The 20,037-nt window shown below is 51.6% G+C and overlaps 1 protein-coding gene across 1 annotated transcript in view; it reads left to right on the forward strand.

Annotated features, from left to right (window-relative positions):
* The window catches only part of LOC144486257 (PHD finger protein 13-like), a 34,031-nt gene that overhangs the window by 1,415 nt on the left and 12,579 nt on the right, over positions 1 to 20,037 (forward strand). Inside the window, exon 3 of the mRNA XM_078204330.1 lies at positions 18,975 to 19,067. Within this exon, the coding sequence (XP_078060456.1) occupies positions 18,975 to 19,067 (93 nt within the window). The remainder of the gene's footprint in view (positions 1 to 18,974; positions 19,068 to 20,037) is intronic.

Genomic DNA, 20,037 nt, shown 5'->3' on the forward strand with positions numbered 1-20,037 from the left:
CCTCCCCCCACGCCCTCCCCCTCCCCCCACGCCCTCCCCCTCCCCACGCCCTCCCCCTCCCCCCACGCCCTCCCCCTCCCCCCACGCCCTCCCCCTCCCCCCACGCCCTCCCCCTCCCCCCACGCCCTCCCCCTCCCCCCACGCCCTCCCCCTCCCCCCACGCCCTCCCCCTCCCCCCACGCCCTCCCCCTCCCCCCACGCCCTCCCCCTCCCCCCACGCCCTCCCCCTCCCCCCACGCCCTCCCCCTCCCCCCACGCCCTCCCCCTCCCCCCACCGCCCTCCCCCTCCCCCCACGCCCTCCCCTCCCCCCACGCCCTCCCCCTCCCCCCACGCCCTCCCCCTCCCCCCACGCCCTCCCCCTCCCCCCACGCCCTCCCCCTCCCCCCACGCCCTCCCCCTCCCCCCACGCCCTCCCCCTCCCCCCACGCCCTCCCCCTCCCCCCACGCCCTCCCCTCCCCCCACGCCCTCCCCCTCCCCCCACGCCCTCCCCCTCCCCCCACGCCCTCCCCCTCCCCCCACGCCCTCCCCCTCCCCCACGCCCTCCCCCTCCCCCCACGCCCTCCCCCTCCCCCCACGCCCTCCCCCTCCCCCCACGCCCTCCCCCTCCCCCCACGCCCTCCCCCTCCCCCCACGCCCTCCCCCTCCCCCCACGCCCTCCCCCTCCCCCCACGCCCTCCCCTCCCCCCACGCCCTCCCCCTCCCCCACGCCCTCCCCCTCCCCCCACGCCCTCCCCCTCCCCCCACGCCCTCCCCTCCCCCCGCCCTCCCCCTCCCCCCCACGCCCTCCCCCTCCCCCCACGCCCTCCCCCTCCCCCCACGCCCTCCCCCTCCCCCCACGCCCTCCCCCTCCCCCCACGCCCTCCCCTCCCCCACGCCCTCCCCCTCCCCCCACGCCCTCCCCCTCCCCCCACGCCCTCCCCCTCCCCCACGCCCTCCCCCTCCCCCCACGCCCTCCCCCTCCCCCCACGCCCTCCCCCTCCCCCCACGCCCTCCCCCTCCCCCCACGCCCTCCCCCTCCCCCCACGCCCTCCCCCTCCCCCCACGCCCTCCCCCTCCCCCCACGCCCTCCCCCTCCCCCCACGCCCTCCCCCTCCCCCCACGCCCTCCCCCTCCCCCCACGCCCTCCCCCTCCCCCACGCCCTCCCCCTCCCCCACCCCCCTCCCCCTCCCCCCACGCCCTCCCCCTCCCCCCACGCCCTCCCCCTCCCCCCACGCCCTCCCCCTCCCCCCACGCCCTCCCCCTCCCCCCACGCCCTCCCCCTCCCCCCACGCCCTCCCCCTCCCCCCACGCCCTCCCCCTCCCCCCACGCCCTCCCCCTCCCCCCACGCCCTCCCCCTCCCCCCACGCCCTCCCCCTCCCCCCACGCCCTCCCCCTCCCCCCACGCCCTCCCCCTCCCCCACGCCCTCCCCTCCCCCCACCCCCTCCCCCCTCCCCCCACGCCCTCCCCCTCCCCCACGCCCTCCCCCTCCCCCCCGCCTCCCCCCCCTCCCCCCCCCACGCCCTCCCCCTCCCCCCCACGCCCTCCCCCTCCCCCCCACGCCCTCCCCCTCCCCCCCACGCCCTCCCCCTCCCCCCCACGCCCTCCCCCTCCCCCCCCCACGCCCTCCCCCTCCCCCCCACGCCCTCCCCCTCCACCCCACGCCCTCCCCCTCCACCCCCACGCCCTCCCCCTCCCCCCCACGCCCTCCCCCTCCCCCCCACGCCCTCCCCCTCCCCCCCCACGCCCTCCCCCTCCCCCCCACGCCCCTCCCCCTCCCCCCCACGCCCTCCCCCTCCCCCCCACGCCCTCCCCCTCCCCCCCACGCCCTCCCCCTCCCCCCCACGCCCTCCCCCTCCCCCCCACCCCCTCCCCTCCCCCCCACCCCCTCCCCCCCACGCCCTGCCCCCACGCCCTCCCCCTCCCCCCCACCCCCTCCCCCCCACGCCCTCGCCCCCACGCCCTCCCCCTCCCCCCCACCCCCTCCCCCTCCCCCTCCCCCACCCCCTCCCCCTCCCCCCCACCCCTCCCCCTCCCCCCCACCCCTCCCCCTCCCCCCCCACGCCCTCCCCCTCCCCCCCCACGCCCTCCCCCTCCCCCCCCACGCCCTCCCCCCGCACGCCCTCCCCCTCCCCCCCACGCCCTCCCCCCCCCCCCCCACGCCCTCCCCCTCCCCCCCACGCCCTCCCCCTCCCCCCCCACGCCCTCCCCCTCCCCCCCCACGCCCTCCCCCTCCCCCCCACGCCCTCCCCCTCCCCCCCACGCCCTCCCCCTCCCCCCCACGCCCTCCCCCTCCCCCCCCACGCCCTCCCCCTCCCCCCCCACGCACTCCCCCTCCCCCCCACGCCCTCCCCCTCCCCCCCCACGCCCTCCCCTCCCCCCCACGCCCTCCCCCTCCCCCCCCACGCCCTCCCCCTCCCCCCCCACGCCCTCCCCCTCCCCCCCACGCCCTCCCCCTCCCCCCCCACGCCCTCCCCCTCCCCCCCCACGCCCTCCCCTCCCCCCCCACGCCCTCCCTCTCCCCCCCACGCCCTCCCTCTCCCCCCCACGCCCTCCCCCTCCCCCCCCACGCCCTCCCCCTCCCCCCCACGCCCTCCCCCTCCCCCCCCACGCCCTCCCCCTCCCCCCCCACGCCCTCCCCCTCCCCCCCACGCCCTCCCCTCCCCCCCCACGCCCTCCCCCTCCCCCCCACGCCCTCCCCCTCCCCCCCCACGCCCTCCCCCTCCCCCCCCCACGCCCTCCCCCTCCCCCCCCCACGCCCTCCCCCTCCCCCCCCACGCCCTCCCCCTCCCCCCCCCACGCCCTCCCCTCCCCCCCCCACGCCCTCCCCCTCCCCCCCCCCACGCCCTCCCCTCCCCCCCCCCACGCCCTCCCCTCCCCCCCCCACGCCCTCCCCCTCCCCCCCCCCCCACGCCCTCCCCCCCCCCCCCAGGCACTCCCCATGCCACCCATCACTGCTTTAAACATTCTCAATGATGGAGTTTCTCCAGCTCTCTGAGTAGATGTTTCCAAAGATTCAGAGCCACCTAAGTTAAGTAAACTCTCTTTCTCTCCGTCCTATGTGACTACCCCCTGGAAATTGTACCCTGTGAATATAAACTCCCTACCCAGAGGAAACATCTTGCCTGCATCAACCTGTCTATCCACAATCACAGAATGATTATGGTGCAGAAGGTGGCTGTTTGGCCCAACATGTGAGTACTGGCTCTCCAAATGAGCATCAAGATTTTCATGACCTGGGCATGTTCACGGTATCTTCATTGCAGTGTTAATTTATGCCTATTTGAGACAGTAATAAATAAACTTAAAAACTCTTCAGATATAAATCTAATGCTCTCTTGAATGTCTCGATGGAACCTGCCTCCATTACACTTCCAGGAAATGCATTCCGGATTGGAATGACAAGTTTCAATGAGATCACCTCTTATGTTTCAAAACTCAAGAGAATACAGGCCCAGATTCCTCAGTCTCTCTTCATGAGGTATGTTCTGCCATCCCAGGAACAAGTCTGGTGAACCCTCACTGCACCCGCTCTATGGAAATAAATATTTTCCTTAATGACAGGTGACCAGAACTGCAATAAAGGCTAACGTTCCATTCACCTTCTGAATAGCTTGCTGCACCTGCATGCTAACCTTCAGTGACTTGTTGATGAGGACACCCAGGTCCCTGTGTACATCTACACGTCCTAATCTCTTCCCATACAAGAAATACTCTGCACTGCTGTTCCCCTACCAACGTGGATAACCTTGTGCATTTCCACATTATGTTCCCTCTGACAAGTTCTTGTCCACTCACTAAGTCTGTCCAAATCCTCCTAAAGCCACTCTGCATCTTCCTCACAATACACATTCCCACCTAGCTTTGGGTTATTTGTGAACTTGGAAATATTACATTTGGTCCCCAAATCCAGGTGAACTCCTTAAAACCTGCCAGTTTGACCAGGTTTGTCATTACCTTGTGGAGACAAAAGTCCTATCTTCACATTAAGGACACCCTCCGTTGTGCTGTGTGGTACTTGTGCCAACTGGGATAGATTTCAAAATGATCTGAACATAGAACATTACAGCACAGTACAGGCCCTTCGGCCCTCGATGTTGCGCCGACCAGTGGAACCAATCTCAAGCCCCTCTAATCTACACTATTCCAATATCATCCATATGTTTATCCAATAACCATTTGAATGCTCTTAATGTTGACGAGTCCACTACTGCTGCAGGCAGGGCATTCCACGCCCTTACTACTCTCTGAGTAAAGAACCTACCTCTAACATCTGTCCTATATCTCTCACCCCTCAATTTAAAGCTATGTCCCCTCGTGCTAGCCATCACCATCCGAGGAAAAAGGCTCTCACTATCCACCCTATCTAATCCTCTGATCATCTTGTATGCCTCTACTGAGTCACCTCTTAACCTTCTTCTCTCTAACGAAAACAACCTCAAGCCCCTCAGCCTTTCCTCATATCATCTTCCCACCATACCAGGCAACATCCTGGTAAATCTCCTCTGCACCCTTTCCAACACTTCCACATCTTTCCTATAATACGGCGACCAGAACTGTACGCAATACTCCAAATGCGGCCACACCAGAGTTTTGTACAGTTGGTTGAAAGAGGGACAGGACTGGCAGCGGAATATTCCGGGGTACAAGTGTTTTAGGCGAGACAGAGGAGGGGCCAAAAGAGGTGGGGGAGTAGTAGTATTAGTTGGAGAGCATATTACAGCGGTGCAGAGGGAGGAAAATTCAGAGGGGTCGTGTAACGAGTCACTCTGGGTGGAGCTTAGAAACAGGAAGGGCACAGTCACTATGTTGGGGGTATACTACAGGCCCCCCAACAGCCCAAGGGAAGTGGAAGAACGGATATGTCAGGCGATACTGGATAGGTGCAGGAAAAATAGGGTTGTTGTAGTGGGAGACTTCAATTTCCCTGGCATAGACTGGAAATCGCTGAGAGCTAGGCCTCTGAATGGGGAGGAATTTGTAAAATGCGTACAGGAGGGTTCTTTGGAACAATATGTAGATAGCCCGACTAGAGAGGGGGCTATACTGGACCTAGTGCTGGGGAATGAGCCCGGTCAGTCTTCAAAGTTTCGGGAGGGGAACATGTGGCAAACAATGATCACAATTCTGTTAGCTTTAGGATAGTGATGGAAAAGGATGAGTGGTGTACCAAGGGTAAGGTGTTGGATTGGGGGAAGGCTAACTTTAGTGGGATTAGGCAGAAATTGGCAGCTCTTGATTGGGAGAGGCTGTTTGAGGGTAAATCCACATCTGGCATGTGGGATTCTTTTAAGGAACAGTTGTTAGGGCTGCAGGATAGGCATGTGCCTGTAAAAAAGAAGGATAGGAAGGGTAGGATTCGAGAACCATGGATAATCAGGGAAATTGAGGGACTGGTCAAAAAGAAAAGAGGCGTATGTTAGGTCCAGGCAGCTAAAAACGGAGGGAGCTCTGGAGGAGTACAAAGAAAGTAGGAAAGAACTCAAACGGGGAATTAGAAGGGCAAAAAGGGGTCACGAAATGTCCTTGGCAGACAGGATTAAGGAGAATCCCAAGGCATTTTATTCATACGTTAGGAACAAAAGGGTTGTCAGGGAAAAAATCGGACCTCTCAGGGACAAAAGTGGGGAATTATGCTTGGAGCCCAAAGAAGGAGGGGAGATCCTAAATGAATACTTTGCGTCGGTATTCACAAAGGAGAGGGATGTGTTGACTGGGACTGTCTTGGAGGGGAGTGTTGAACCGTTGGAGAAAATCTCCATTACAAGGGAGGAAGTGTTAGGTTTTTTAGAGAATATAAAGACTGACAAATCCCCAGGGCCTGATGGAATCTATCCAAGGCTGCTCAGGGAGACGAGAGATGAAATCGCTGGGCCTCTGACGCAAATCTTTGTCTCGTCACTGGACGCAGGTGAGGCCCCAGAGGATTGGAGGATAGCTAATGTGGTCCCGTTATTTAAGAAGGGTAGGAAGGATAACCCGGGTAATTATAGGCCGGTGAGCTTGACGTCCATGGTGGGGAAGTTGTTGGAGAGGATTCTTAGAGATAGGATGTATGCGCATTTAGAAAGGAATAAACTCATTAATGATAGTCAGCATGGTTTTGTGAGAGGGAGGTCATGCCTCACTAACCTGGTGGAGTTTTTTGAAGAAGTGACCAGAATGGTTGACGAGGGAAGGGCCGTGGATGTCGTCTATATGGACTTCAGTAAAGCGTTTGACAAAGTCCCTCATGGTAGGCTGGTGAAAAAGGTTGGATCTCATGGGATAAAGGGGGAGGTGGCTAGATGGGTGGAGAACTGGCTTGGTCACAGAAGACAGAGGGTGGTAGTGGAAGGGTCTTTTTACGGCTGGAGGCCTGTGACTAGTGGTGTTGATGTGGAGATGCCGGCGTTGGACTGGGGTAAACACAGTAAGAAGTTTAACAACACCAGGTTAAAGTCCAACAGGTTTATTTGGTAGCAAAAGCCACACAAGCTTTCGGAGCTGCAAGCCCCTTCTTCAGGTGAGTGTGAATTCTGTTCACAAACAGAGCTTATAAAGACACAGACTCAATTTACATGAATAATGATTGGAATGCGAATACTTACAACTAATCAAGTCTTTAAGAAACAGAACAATGTGAGTGGAGAGAGCATCAAGACAGGCTAAAAAGATCTGTATTGTCTCCAGACAAGACAGCCAGTGAAACTCTGTGGGGGTTACAGATAGTGTGACATGAACCCAATATCCCGGTTGAGGTCGTCCTCGTGTGTGCGGAACTTGGCTATCAGTTTCTGCTCAGCGACTCTGCGCCGTCGTGTGTCGCGAAGACCGCCTTGGAGAACGCTTACCCGAATATCAGAGGCCGAATGCCCGTGACCGCTGAAGTGCTCCCCCACAGGAAGAGAACAGTCTTGCCTGGTGATTGTCGAGCGGTGTTCATTCATCCGTTGTCGCAGCGTCTGCATAGTTTCCCCAATGTACCATGCCTCGGGACATCCTTTCTTGCAGCGTATCAGGTAGACAACGTTGGCCGAGTTGCAAGAGTATGTACCGTGTACCTGGTGGATGGTGTTCTCACGTGAGATGATGGCATCTGTGTCGATGATCCGGCACGTCTTGCAGAGGTTGCTGTGGCAGGGTTGTGTGGTGTCATGGTCACTGTTCTCCTGAAGGCTGGGTAGTTTGCTGCGGACAATGGTCTGTTTGAGGTTGTGCGGTTGTTTGAAGGCAAGAAGTGGGGGTGTGGGGATGGCCTTGGCGAGATGTTCGTCTTCATCAATGACATGTTGAAGGCTCCGGAGGAGATGCCGTAGCTTCTCCGCTCCGGGGAAGTACTGGACAACGAAGGGTACTCTGTCCACTGTGTCCCGTGTTTGTCTTCTGAGGAGGTCGGTGCGGTTTTTCGCTGTGGCGCGTTGGAACTGTTGATCAATGAGTCGAGCGCCATATCCTGTTCTTATGAGGGCATCTTTCAGCGTCTGGAGGTGTCTGTTGCGATCCTCCTCATCCGAGCAGATCCTGTGTATACGGAGGGCTTGTCCGTAGGGGATGGCTTCTTTAACGTGTTTAGGGTGGAAGCTGGAGAAGTGAAGCATCGTGAGGTTATCCGTGGGCTTGCCGTACAGTGAGGTGCTGAGGTGACCGTCCTTAATGGAGATGCGCGTGTCCAAGAATGCAACCGATTCCGGAGAGTAGTCCATGGTGAGTCTGATGGTGGGATGGAACTTGTTGATGAAACAACTCTATGATGACATCAACAAGTTTCATCCCACCATCAAACTCACCATAGACTACTCTCCGGAATCGCTTGCATTCTTGGACACACGCATCTCTATTAAGGACGGTCACCTCAGCACCTCACTGTACCGCAAGCCCACGGATAACCTCACGATGCTCCACTTCTCCAGCTTCCACCCTAAACACGTTAAAGAAGCCATCCCCTACGGACAAGCCCTCCGAATACACAGGATCTGCTCGGATGAGGAGGATCGCAACAGACACCTCCAGACGCTGAAAGATGCCCTCATAAGAACAGGATATGGCGCTCGACTCATTGATCAACAGTTCCAACGCGCCACTGCGAAAAACCGCACCGACCTCCTCAGAAGACAAACACGGGACACAGTGGACAGAGTACCCTTCGTTGTCCAGTACTTCCCCGGAGCGGAGAAGCTACGGCATCTCCTCCGGAGCCTTCAACATGTCATTGATGAAGACGAACATCTCACCAAGGCCATCCCCACACCCCCACTTCTTGCCTTCAAACAACCGCACAACCTCAAACAGACCATTGTCCGCAGCAAACTACCCAGCCTTCAGGAGAACAGTGACCATGACACCACACAACCCTGCCACAGCAACCTCTGCAAGACGTGCCGGATCATCGACACAGATGCCATCATCTCACGTGAGAACACCACCCACCAGGTACACGGTACATACTCTTGCAACTCGGCCAACGTTGTCTACCTGATACGCTGCAAGAAAGGATGTCCCGAGGCATGGTACATTGGGGAAACTATGCAGACGCTGCGACAACGGATGAATGAACACTGCTCGACAATCACCAGGCAAGACTGTTCTCTTCCTGTTGGGGAGCACTTCAGCGGTCACGGGCATTCGGCCTCTGATATCCGGGTAAGCGTTCTCCAAGGCGGTCTTCGCGACACACGACGGCGCAGAGTCGCTGAGCAGAAACTGATAGCCAAGTTCCGCACACACGAGGACGACCTCAACCGGGATATTGGGTTCATGTCACACTATCTGTAACCCCCACAGAGTTTCACTGGCTGTCTTGTCTGGAGACAATACAGATCTTTTTAGCCTGTCTTGATGCTCTCTCCACTCACATTGTTTTGTTTCTTAAAGACTTGATTAGTTGTAAGTATTCGCATTCCAATCATTATTCATGTAAATTGAGTCTGTGTCTTTATATGCTCTGTGAACAGAATTCCCACTCACCTGAAGAAGGGGCTTGCAGCTCCGAAAGCTTGTGTGGCTTTTGCTACCAAATAAACCTGTTGGACTTTAACCTGGTGTTGTTAAACTTCTTACTAGTGGTGTTCCGCAGGGCACTGTATTGGGACCTCTGCTGTTTGTGATTTATATAAACGATCTGGAAGAAGGTGTAACTGGGGTGATCAGTAAGTTTGCGGACGACACAAAATTGGCAGGACTTGCAGATAGTGAGGAGCATTGTCAGAAGCTACAGAAGGATATAGATAGGCTGGAAATTTGGGCAAAGAAATAGCAGATGGAGTTCAATCCTGATGAATGCGAAGTGATGCATTTTGGTAGAAATAATGTAGGGAGGAGCTATATGATAAATGGCAGAACCATAAAGGGTGTAGATACGCAGAGGGACCTGGGTGTGCAAGTCCACAGATCCTTGAGGGTGACGTCACAGGTGGAGAAGGTGGTGAAGAAGGCATATGGCATGCTTGCCTTTCTAGGACGGGGCATAGAGTATAAAAGTTGGGGTCTGATGTTGCAGATGTATAGAACGTTGGTTCGGCCGCATTTGGAATACTGCGTCCAGTTCTGGTCGCCACACTACCAGAAGGACGTGGAGACTTTGGAGAGAGTACAGAGGAGGTTTACCAGGATGTTGCCTGGTATGGAAGGGCTTAGTTATGAGGAGAGATTGGGTAAACTGGGGTTGTTCTCCGTGGAAAGACGGAGGATGAGGGGAGACTTAACAGAGGTGTATAAAATTATGAAAGGCATAGATAGGGTGAACGGTGGGAAGCTTTTCCCGAGATCGGTGGTGACGTTCACGAGGGGTCATAGATTCAAGGTGATGGGGGGAAGGTTTAACACAGATATCAGAAGGACATATTTTACACAGAGGGTGGGGGCCTGGAATGCGCTGCCAGGCAAGGTGGTGGAGGCGAACACACTGGGAACGTTTAAGACTTATCTAGATAGCCATATGAACGGAGTGGGAATGGAGGGATACAGAAGAATGGTCTAGTTTGGACCAGGGAGCGGCACGGGCTTGGAGGGCTGAAGGGCCTGTTCCTGTGCTGTATTGTTCTTTGTTCTACCATACGCCTTCTTAACAACGCTATCAACCTGGGTGCCAACTTTCAGGGATCTATGCACATGGACACCCAGATCCCTCTGTTCATCCACACTACCAAGTATCTTGCCATTAACCCAGTACTCTTTATTCCTGTTACTCCTTCCAAAGTGAATCACCTCACACTTTTCCGCATTAAACTCCATTTGACACCTCTCAGCCCAGCTCTGCAGCTTATCTATGTTCCTCTGTAACCTGCCACTTCCCTCTGTACTGTCTACAATTCCACCGACTTTAGTGTCATCCGCACATTTACTAATCCATCCTTCCACGCCCTCATCCAGGTCATTAATAAAAATGACGAACAGCAGTGGCCCCAAAACAGATCCTTGCGGTACACCACTAGTAACTGAACTCCAGGATGAATATTTCCCATCAACCACCACCCTCTGTTTTCTTACAGCTAGCCAATTCCTGACCCAAACCACTAAATCACCCTCAATCCCATGTGTCTGTATTTTCTGCAAAAGCTTACCATGGGGAACCTTATCAAATGCTTTGCTGAAATCCATATACACCACATCAACCGCTTTACCCTCATCCACCTCTTTGTTCACCTTCTCAAAGAACTCAATAAGGTTTGTGAGGCACGACCTACCCTTCACAAAACCGTGCTGACTATCCCTAATCAAATTATTCCTTTCTAGGTCATTATAAATCCTATCTCTTATAATCCTTTCCAAAACTTTGCCCACAACAGAAGTAAGGCTCACCGGTCTATAATTACCAGGGTTGTCTCTACTCCTCTTCCTGAACAAGGGGACAACATTTGCTATTCTCCAGTCTTCTGGCACTGTTCCTGTAGACAATGACGACACAAAGATCAAAGCCAGAGGCTCTGAAATCTCCTCTCTCGCCTCCCAGAGAATCCTCGGATAAATCCCATCCGGCCCAGGGGACTTATCTATTTAGCAACTCAGAACTGGCACCCAGGAGATGCTGTGGGCCATCAGCAGCAGCAGAATTGTACCCAACCCCAATCTGTAACCTCATGGCCCGGCATATTCCCCACTCTACCATTACCACCAAGCCAGGGGATCAACCCTGGTTCAATGAATGTGCAGGAGGGCATACCCGGAGCAGCGCCAGGCATACCGAAAAATGAAGTTTCAGCCTGGTGAATCTACAATTCTGGGCTACCTGTGTGCCAAACAGTGAAAGCAGCAAGTGATAGACAGAGCTAAAGAATTCCACAAGCAAGGTATTAGATCTAAGCTCTGCAGTCTGGCCACATCCAGTTGTGGACAATTAAACAATAAGAGGATCATGCTCAGTAATGGAGGAGCCCAGCACATGAGTGCAAAAGATGAGGCTGAGTGGGGGTGAGGAGAGGGGGGGGGGGGGGGGGGGGTGGGTGGGGTGGCAGGCAGAAACCCCTCTGCTGGTTGGAGTCATACCCGGCACAAAGGAAGATGGTTGTGGTGGTTGGAGGTCAATCATCTCAGCTCCAGGACATCTCTGCAGGAGTCCCTCAGGGTGGTGTCCCAGGCCCAACCATGTTCAGCTGCTTCATCAATGAGCTCCTCACCCCCACATCCCATTCCAAGGGCAAAGTGGGGATGTTTGCTGGTGACTGTGCAAAACATTCACTATTCATGACTCCTTGCATACTGAAGCAGGCATGCCATATGCAGCAAGCCCTTTACAACATTCACTGGGCTAAAAAGTGGAAAGTAATATTCATACAAGTGCCAGGCAATTGCCATCTCCATCAAGAGAGAATCTAACCAATTCCCCATGACATTCAAAGGCATTACCATCACTGAATCCCCCATTATCAATGTCCTGGGGTGATTGTTGACCAGAAACTGAAGCGGACCAGCCAGAGAATAACTCCCCTCTGACTCCTCACAGCCTGTCACAGGAATGTAGGAATCAGCCTTTGCCCTTTGAGCCTGCTCTGCCATTCAGTATGATCATGGCTGACCTGGTTGTGGTCTCAAATCCACTTTCCTGTCTGACTCCCATAAACATTGACTCTCGTGTGGAACAAAAGCTTTCTAACTCTGCCTTGAGACCCAGCCTCGAGAGAAGAGAATTTCACACACCAGCAACTCTTTGAGAGAAAACAATTCCCGCTATCTCTGCCGTAAAAAGGCAATCTCTTCTTCTGAAACCACGTCCCCCTGGTTTTAGTCTCCCTCACATGAGGAAACATCCTCTGGTTATGCACCCTATCCAAATCTCCTCAGGATAGAAACGTAGACATAGAAGATTGGAGCAGTAGGAGGCCATTTGGCCCTTTGAGCCTGTTCCCCCATTCGTTATGATCATGGCTGATCGTCCAACTCAATAGCCTAATCCTGCTTTCTCCCCATAACCTTTGATCCCATTCGCCCCAAGTGCTATGTCCAGCATGTTTATATGTTTCAGTGAGATCACCTCTCATTGTTCTAAACTTAAGTGAGTATAGGCTCAACCCATTCAATCTTTCTTCTTCATCCCAGGAATGAGTCCAGTGAACCTTCTCTGAGCTACTTCTAAAAGCAATTGTTTTAAAACTAAGGAGAACAATATTGCACATAGTACTCTGGAAGTGGTGGCAGCTGTACAACTGTAGTAAAACCACCCTACTTTTATGTTCACTTGTCCACCATCTACAAGCACAAGTCAGGAGTGTGATGGAATGTTCTCCACTTGCCTGGATGAGTGCAGCTCCAGCAACACACAAGCTTGACACCTATCAGGATAAGGCTCTTGACATCAAAGCAGCATTTGGCATCAAGGAGCCATCGCAATGTTGGGGGTGGGTGGGGTTTTGGGTGGGGATGGCATCTCCAATGTTTGGGATTCATTTGATCAGCATATTATCCACCACCTTCAATATCCACTCCCTCCACCACCAACACCCAATGGCAGCAGTGTGTACCATTTGTGATGCACTGCAGCAACTCAACAAGGCTCCTTCAACAGCACCTTCCAAATGTGCACCCCCTGCCTCCTAGAAGGACAGGGGCAGCAAATGCTTTGGAACACAAATCCTGGAAGTTCCTCTCCAAGTCGCTCACCATCCTGACTTGGAAATATATTGCTCTTCCTTCACTGTCGCTGGGTCAAAATCCTGGAACTCTCTCCCTGACAGCACTCTGAGTATACCTACACCACATGGATTGCAGTGGTTCTAGAAGGCAGCTCACCACCAGCTTGTCGAGAGCAATAACAATGCTGGTCTAGCCATTAATGCCCATGTCCTGTTAAAGAATTAAGAAAAATCCTAGAGTACGGTATTGGCCACTGGTTTTTCACTCTATAATAGAAACATAGAAAAACTACAGCACAAACAGGCCCTTCGGCCCCACAAGTTGTGCCGAACATATCCCTACCTTCTAGGCCTACCTATAACCCTCCATCCTATTAAGTCCCATGTACTCATCCAGGAGTCTCTTAAAAGTCCCTATTGAGTTTGCCTCCACCACCACTGACGGCAGCCGATTCCACTCGCCCACCACCCTCTGTGTGAAAAACTTCCACCTAACATTTCCCCTGTACTTACCCCCCAGCACCTTAAATATGGCTAGAGAACTGGTTGGAACAGGCATGTCAGTATTTCACACTGGGGTACAATAATTATCACAGGAGGGGAGGGGGTATTTTGGGCAGATGAATGAAGTATACCATCAACTTACCACAGAACTTACTTACCACACAACTTACCAGATCACCAACAACCTGGTCCCCCCATGCCAACATTATAGTTAAGAAAGCCCATCAACGCCTCTACTTTCTCAGAAGACTAAGGAAATTTGGCATGTCAGCTATGACTCTCACCAACTTTTACAGATGCACCTTAGAAAGCATTCTTTCTGGTTGTATCACAGCTTGGTATGGGTTCCTGCTCTGCCCAAGACTGCAAGGAACTACAAAAGGTCGTGAATGTAGCCCAATCCATCACGCAAACCAGCCTCCCATCCATTGACTCTGTCTACACTTCCCGCTGCCTCGGCAAAGCAGCCAGCATAATTAAGGACCCCACGCACCCCGGACATTCTCTTTTCCACCTTCTTCCTTCAGGAAAAAGATCCAAAGTCTGAGGTCACATACCAACCGACTCAAGAACAGCTTCTTCCCTGCTGCTGCAGACTTTTGAATGGACCCACTTTGCATTAAGTTGACCTTTCTCTGCACCCAACTATGACTGTAACACTACATTCTGCACTCTCTCCTTTCCTTCTCTATTAATGGTATGCTTTGTGTAGCGCGCAAGAAACAATACTTTTCACTGTATACTAATACATGTGACGATAATAAATCAAATCAAAAGAATAATACCATACATTGACTGAGTTTTGATGCTTTGGTTATCGAGATGATTCTGTTGAACGTGTTTCTTTGATTTGCATCTTTTTGTCCTGGACTCATGGACTGACCTTAATGGTGGCTGAGGGTGGAATAAACTGGAATCTGGTCTGTTCTTAGGGATGGGATTTACGACCATTGGAAAAGGTCCTTAGGGATGGGATTTACGACCATTTAGAAAGATGCGGATTAATCCGGGATAGTCAGCACGGATTTGTGAAGGGCAAATCGTGCCTCACAAATTTGATAGAATTTTTTGAGGAGGTAACTAGGTGTGTTGATGAAGGTAGGGCGGTTGATGTCATATACATGGATTTTAGTAAGGCGTTTGATAAGGTCCCCCATGGTCGGCTTATGATGAAAGTAAGGAGGTGTGGGATAGAGGGAAAGTTGGCCGATTGGATAGGTAACTGGCTATCTGATCGAAGACAGAGGGTGGTGGTGGATGGAAAATTTTCGGACTGGAGGCAGGTTGCTAGCGGAGTGCCGCAGGGATCAGTGCTTGGTCCTCTGCTCTTTGTGATTTTTATTAATGACTTAGAGGAGGGGGCTGAAGGGTGGATCAGTAAATTTGCTGATGACACCAAGATTGGTGGAGTAGTGGATGAGGTGGAGGGCTGTTGTAGGCTGCAAAGAGACATAGATAGGATGCAAAGCTGGGCTGAAAAATGGCAAATGGAGTTTAACCCTGATAAATGTGAGGTGATTCATTTTGGTAGGACTAATTTAAATGTGGATTACAGGGTCAAAGGTAGGGTTCTGAAGACTGTGGAGGAACAGAGAGATCTTGGGGTCCATATCCACAGATCTCTAAAGGTTGCCACTCAAGTGGATAGAGCTGTGAAGAAGGCATATAGTGTGTTAGCTTTTATTAACAGGGGGTTGGAGTTTAAGAGCCGTGGGGTTATGCTGCAACTGTACAGGACCTTGGTGAGACCGCATTTGGAATATTGCGTGCAGTTCTGGTCACATCACTATAAGAAGGATGTGGAAGCGCTGGAAAGAGTGCAGAGGAGATTTACCAGGATGCTGCCTGGTTTGGAGTGTCGGTCTTATGAGGAAAGGTTGAGGGAGCTGGGGCTGTTCTCTCTGGAGCGGAGGAGATTGAGGGGAGACTTAATAGAGGTTTATAAAATGATGAAGGGGATAGATCGAGTGAACGTTCAAAGACTATTTCCTCGGGTGGATGGAGCTATTACAAGGGGGCATAACTATAGGGTTCATGGTGGGAGATATAGGAAGGATATCAGAGGTAGGTTCTTTACGCAGAGAGTGGTTGGGGTGTGGAATGGCCTGCCTGCAGTGATAGTGGAGTCAGACACTTTAGGAACATTTAAGCGGTTATTGGATAGGCACATGGAGCACACCAGGATGGTAGGGAGTGGGATAGCTTGATCTTGGTTTCAGATGAAGGTCGGCACAACATCGTGGGCCGAAGGGCCTGTTCTGTGCTGTACTGTTCTATGTTCTATGTTAATTACAGCATCAGGCAGAAGAAATTGTTCTTGGCCCAGTATATTTTCCATTTGTCTTGGATGAGTGGCATTGCAATTTCCTAATAGTTAATTAAGGATGTATGATGCTTTTAAAATGTCAATAAATCACAACAGGCTGATGATCTGACCTTTCTTGGTGTGAGAATGATGCAGGGTTTAATCATGCAATGTATATTGATGTCTAGCAACAGTCAGAGTCGAGAATTCTTGGAAGGAAAAACCTATGGTTTTGTCTTCAGCTTTTGAATCTTTTAATTTCTTTTCCTCCTCTCCCGCCTTCCCCGATTGAATTGACTTTCTCACTCCTCAGGAACTTGAGGTAAATGTTTACAAACTCCAATTCCAATGTGTTTTCAAAATGGCCCATTAGATTTAAAAAGCAATCTATCACACACAACATTCATCTGTATCTCACTCGCACATTGCTCTGGTTTTTGCCAGTTTGTGATGTGCGGAGATGTAATTTTTCTCCTCAAAACATGTGACGGGAAGTAGAGAGTAGAGATAAGTGGGTCATTTTAAGGTTAGTAATATCTAACTAATGGATTGTCACAGGGATCAGTGTTGGGGTCTCAACTATTTGGGATCTATATCCATGACTCGAATGAAAAGATTGAATTTAAGGTTTCTAAATTTGCTGATGACAGAAAGACAGTAAGGACAGTAAGTTGTGAGGAGAATGTAATGAGCCTGCAAAGGGACTTCGACAGGTTAAGTGAGTGAGCAAAAAATTGGCAGCTGGAGTATAATGTGAGAAAGTGTGAACTTGCCCACTTTGGTAAGAAGAATAGAAAAATAGTATATTAGTTAATAGCAAGAGATTGCAGAATCCTGGAGTGCAGAGGAATCTGGGTGTCCTGGTATATGAATTACAAACATAATATGTAGGTACGGCAAATGGAATATTGGTGTTTATTGCAAGGGTAATGGAATATGAAGCAGGGAAGTTTTGTTACAATTGCGTAGGGAATTGGTGCAACCATACCTGGAGTCCTGTGCACTCTTCTGCACTCCTTAATTAAGAAAGATTATAATTGCATTAGATTAAAAAGTTCAGAGATTCCATGCAATTGATTCCCGGGATGATGGGATTATCCTATGAGGAAAGGCTGGACAAGGTGAGTCTGTTACCATTAGAGTTTGGAAGAATGAGAGGTGATCTTTATTGGAACCAAGAAGATCCTGAGCAGACTGAATGGGGTGGATGTCGAGTGGATGTTTCCCCATATGGGAGAGTCTAGAACTAGTGTCAAAGGTTCGGAGAAAAAGCTCTTCACTCTTCAGATGACGGGACTGAGAGATGATTGTGTTAAGGTGTATCAAACTAGTTGAAACTGGAAGGGGATGTGGCCACATTAAAGGGTTGTCAGGAAATTCTTTACAGGGTGACCAACAGTTGGAATGAGCTCCAGATAGAGCTCATTCCAAGAGGTTTCAAACCTTAAATGGAAATGCAATGGGTGGACAGTGACTAGATGAATAATTAGGATGGACTGAATGGCCTTTCTCATTAATTCGGGTTGGATATATTTTTCGTCATTAACAGATGCACTATTCTTTTATTTCCATTGTGTTGATGTCACCTTTTGTTTGTAGCTTGCCCGAGTGAGATTGCAAGTGGATCCAATATTCTAGCAAGAGCCTGCTGTTGACATGTGACTATCTTATAATTGTTAGTATGCGAGACATGAACACATGGCAGGCTCCACGGTGCCATGATTTATTCATATGCCAATTATTGGACCCCAGTGTTACTATCTTTCTCTGGAAATATAGGAACAGGAAGAGGCGATTCAGTCCCTTGAATGTATTCTGGCGTTCAATTGGATCACAGATGATCCATCCACCTACCTTGGTTCCATAACCTGTGATACTCTTAATGTCTAATAGAAATCCATCAATCTCCAACTTGAATTGCCCCAATTGTGACAGCTTCTTAGGAGAGAGTTCCTGATCTGAAATCTGTGATTCAGTAATGCTTCATTTTACTTGATGCTGGATTCCTCCTTTTGCATTTCTTGCCAGGTCAAGGCAGATTGATGGAGTTAAGATGCAGCTCAACCATGAGGTTTAAGATTGGGACACAGTTGAAAGGGCTGAATGGTGGCCTCCTGCTCCAGTGGTAAATTCTGAAAATGCCATTAGCTTCTGCTTCCCTTTCCTATAGGTCATGCCTCTTGTCTGAGCCTACGCAAAGAACACTGGCTGGTAATTGAAATGTGATGCCGCATATGAACCTCAGAAATCGGAGTCAGAATAGACCATTCAACCCCTTGAGCCTGTTCCACTATTCAATAAGATCATGGCTGATCTTCAATCACAATTTCACTTTCTGCTCTATACTAATCTCTTTAGTGTCCAAAGATCTCAGTCTTCAACATACTCAAAGCCTGTGTATCCATAGCTTTCTGAGCAGAGTATTCCAATGATTCACAACCCAATCTCTTTTTCCTGACTCATATTGAAATTCTGTCCTCTGGTATTAGCATCTACCCTGTCACGTAATGTTTGAGTTTTGTACGCGTCAATGAGTAAGGGTGGCAAGATCAGCCCTCTCTTCATCCAATCTCTAATAAATAGGACCAAGAACTGTGGCTAATTTCCCCTCCTTTCCTGGGTTGGGCACACTGAAGTCAATATTAAATCTCATCTGCTGGTATGGCCAGAACAACTTGCATTTATCGCCCCAAGGTACATCATAAGTGTCTAACCAGATTAGAAATTGGCACCAACATTAAGTGCATGTGATCAAAAGCTTGGGTAAAACTCTAAGGAGCATCATAAGTGAGGAAGGAGAGAGAGGAGGTGGGGAGGTTCAGAGAAGGAATTTCAGGTCTTGGGACTTTTTTCGCCTGAAGCACAGGTGCCAACAGTGGAGTGAATTAAAATCTGAGATCAACAAGATGCTAGAATTGGAACAGGGTTGAGATCTCGGTGTGTTGTAGGCCCGGAGAAAGAGGCCAATGGCGGGATTGTGGGAATTTGAGCACATGCTAAGATCAAGTTGGGCAGGGAATGGAATTGAGTTTGTATTGTTCAGTGATAGGATTGACGCTGAGCCGTAACAAGTTTGATGCGGTGTTGTCCAAATGGCTCTCTGCCAAGTCTCTGAAATGTCATTCTATTTATTTTTAGCCACCAAAGAAGAGACAGAGAACAGTGGAGGACTTCAACCAGTTCTGTACGTTTGTGTTGGCGTATGCGGGCTACATCCCATACCCGAAGGAGGTAAGATTACTCCAGCTGTATTAATGCAGCTACTCTCTCGGGTGTATAATTTTGCCAGTTGTCTTTGTGAAGATCCTGGGTAGATCCTTGCTCTCTGAAGGAGGAATAAACGTGATTGGAATATTTAAATTTAAAGCAGAATGTTAGGTAGAAGGCCACACATTTAATGTGAACTCACGGTAAAGTTGTGACTGATACCATGAAGCTCTTTTATGCTAAATCTTTATCAAATACTGCTTAGGCCCCAGTTGAAGTATTGTGTTCAATTCTGGGTACCACAATTTTTAAGAAAAATGCCAAAGTCTTAGAGAGGGTGCAGAAAAGTTTATTAGAATTTTCCCAGGGATGAGAGAGTTCAGTTACACCGAGAAGCTAGAAAAGTTTGTTTGTCTCAGAGCAGAGAGAGAAGGGTAAGGGGGGATTTAATAGAACTGTTCAAAATCACGGAAGTTTTAGTGGTGTTAATAAACTCTTTCCAGTGGCAGGAGGGCTGGTAACCAGAGCACTCTTTATGGTGACTGACAAAAGAACCAGATGGGAGATTGGGAGAATGTTTTACGCAGAAAATTATTGTGGTCTGGACTGCATTGGCCTAAAGGATGGCGGAAGCAGATTTTTTAGGAACTTTACAAATGAAATAAGATAAATATTTAAGAGGAAAGTTTTGGGGAAAGGGCAGCGGGAGTGCGACTAATTGGATAGTTCTTTCAAAGATCTGGCACAAGCACAATGGGCTGAATGGCCTCCTGCACGATTCTATTGAAGAGTGGCCAACACGTGGACAGGATTAAGGAGACAAAATAATATACTTGCCTGAATTTCACAGCTCCTCATCTGGGTGTGTTTTCAGCAGAGTGGGGCGGGGCACTTTCCATAAAATGGTGGGCAGCTGGGTGCTGACAATGCCAAATGGAATAGCTCTGCTCCAAACCAATATTTATGCACACACAATTTGCAGCAGTCTAGAGGT

This window comes from Mustelus asterias, chromosome 3 (genome assembly GCF_964213995.1).
Source record: "Mustelus asterias chromosome 3, sMusAst1.hap1.1, whole genome shotgun sequence".
NCBI lineage: Eukaryota > Metazoa > Chordata > Chondrichthyes > Carcharhiniformes > Triakidae > Mustelus > Mustelus asterias.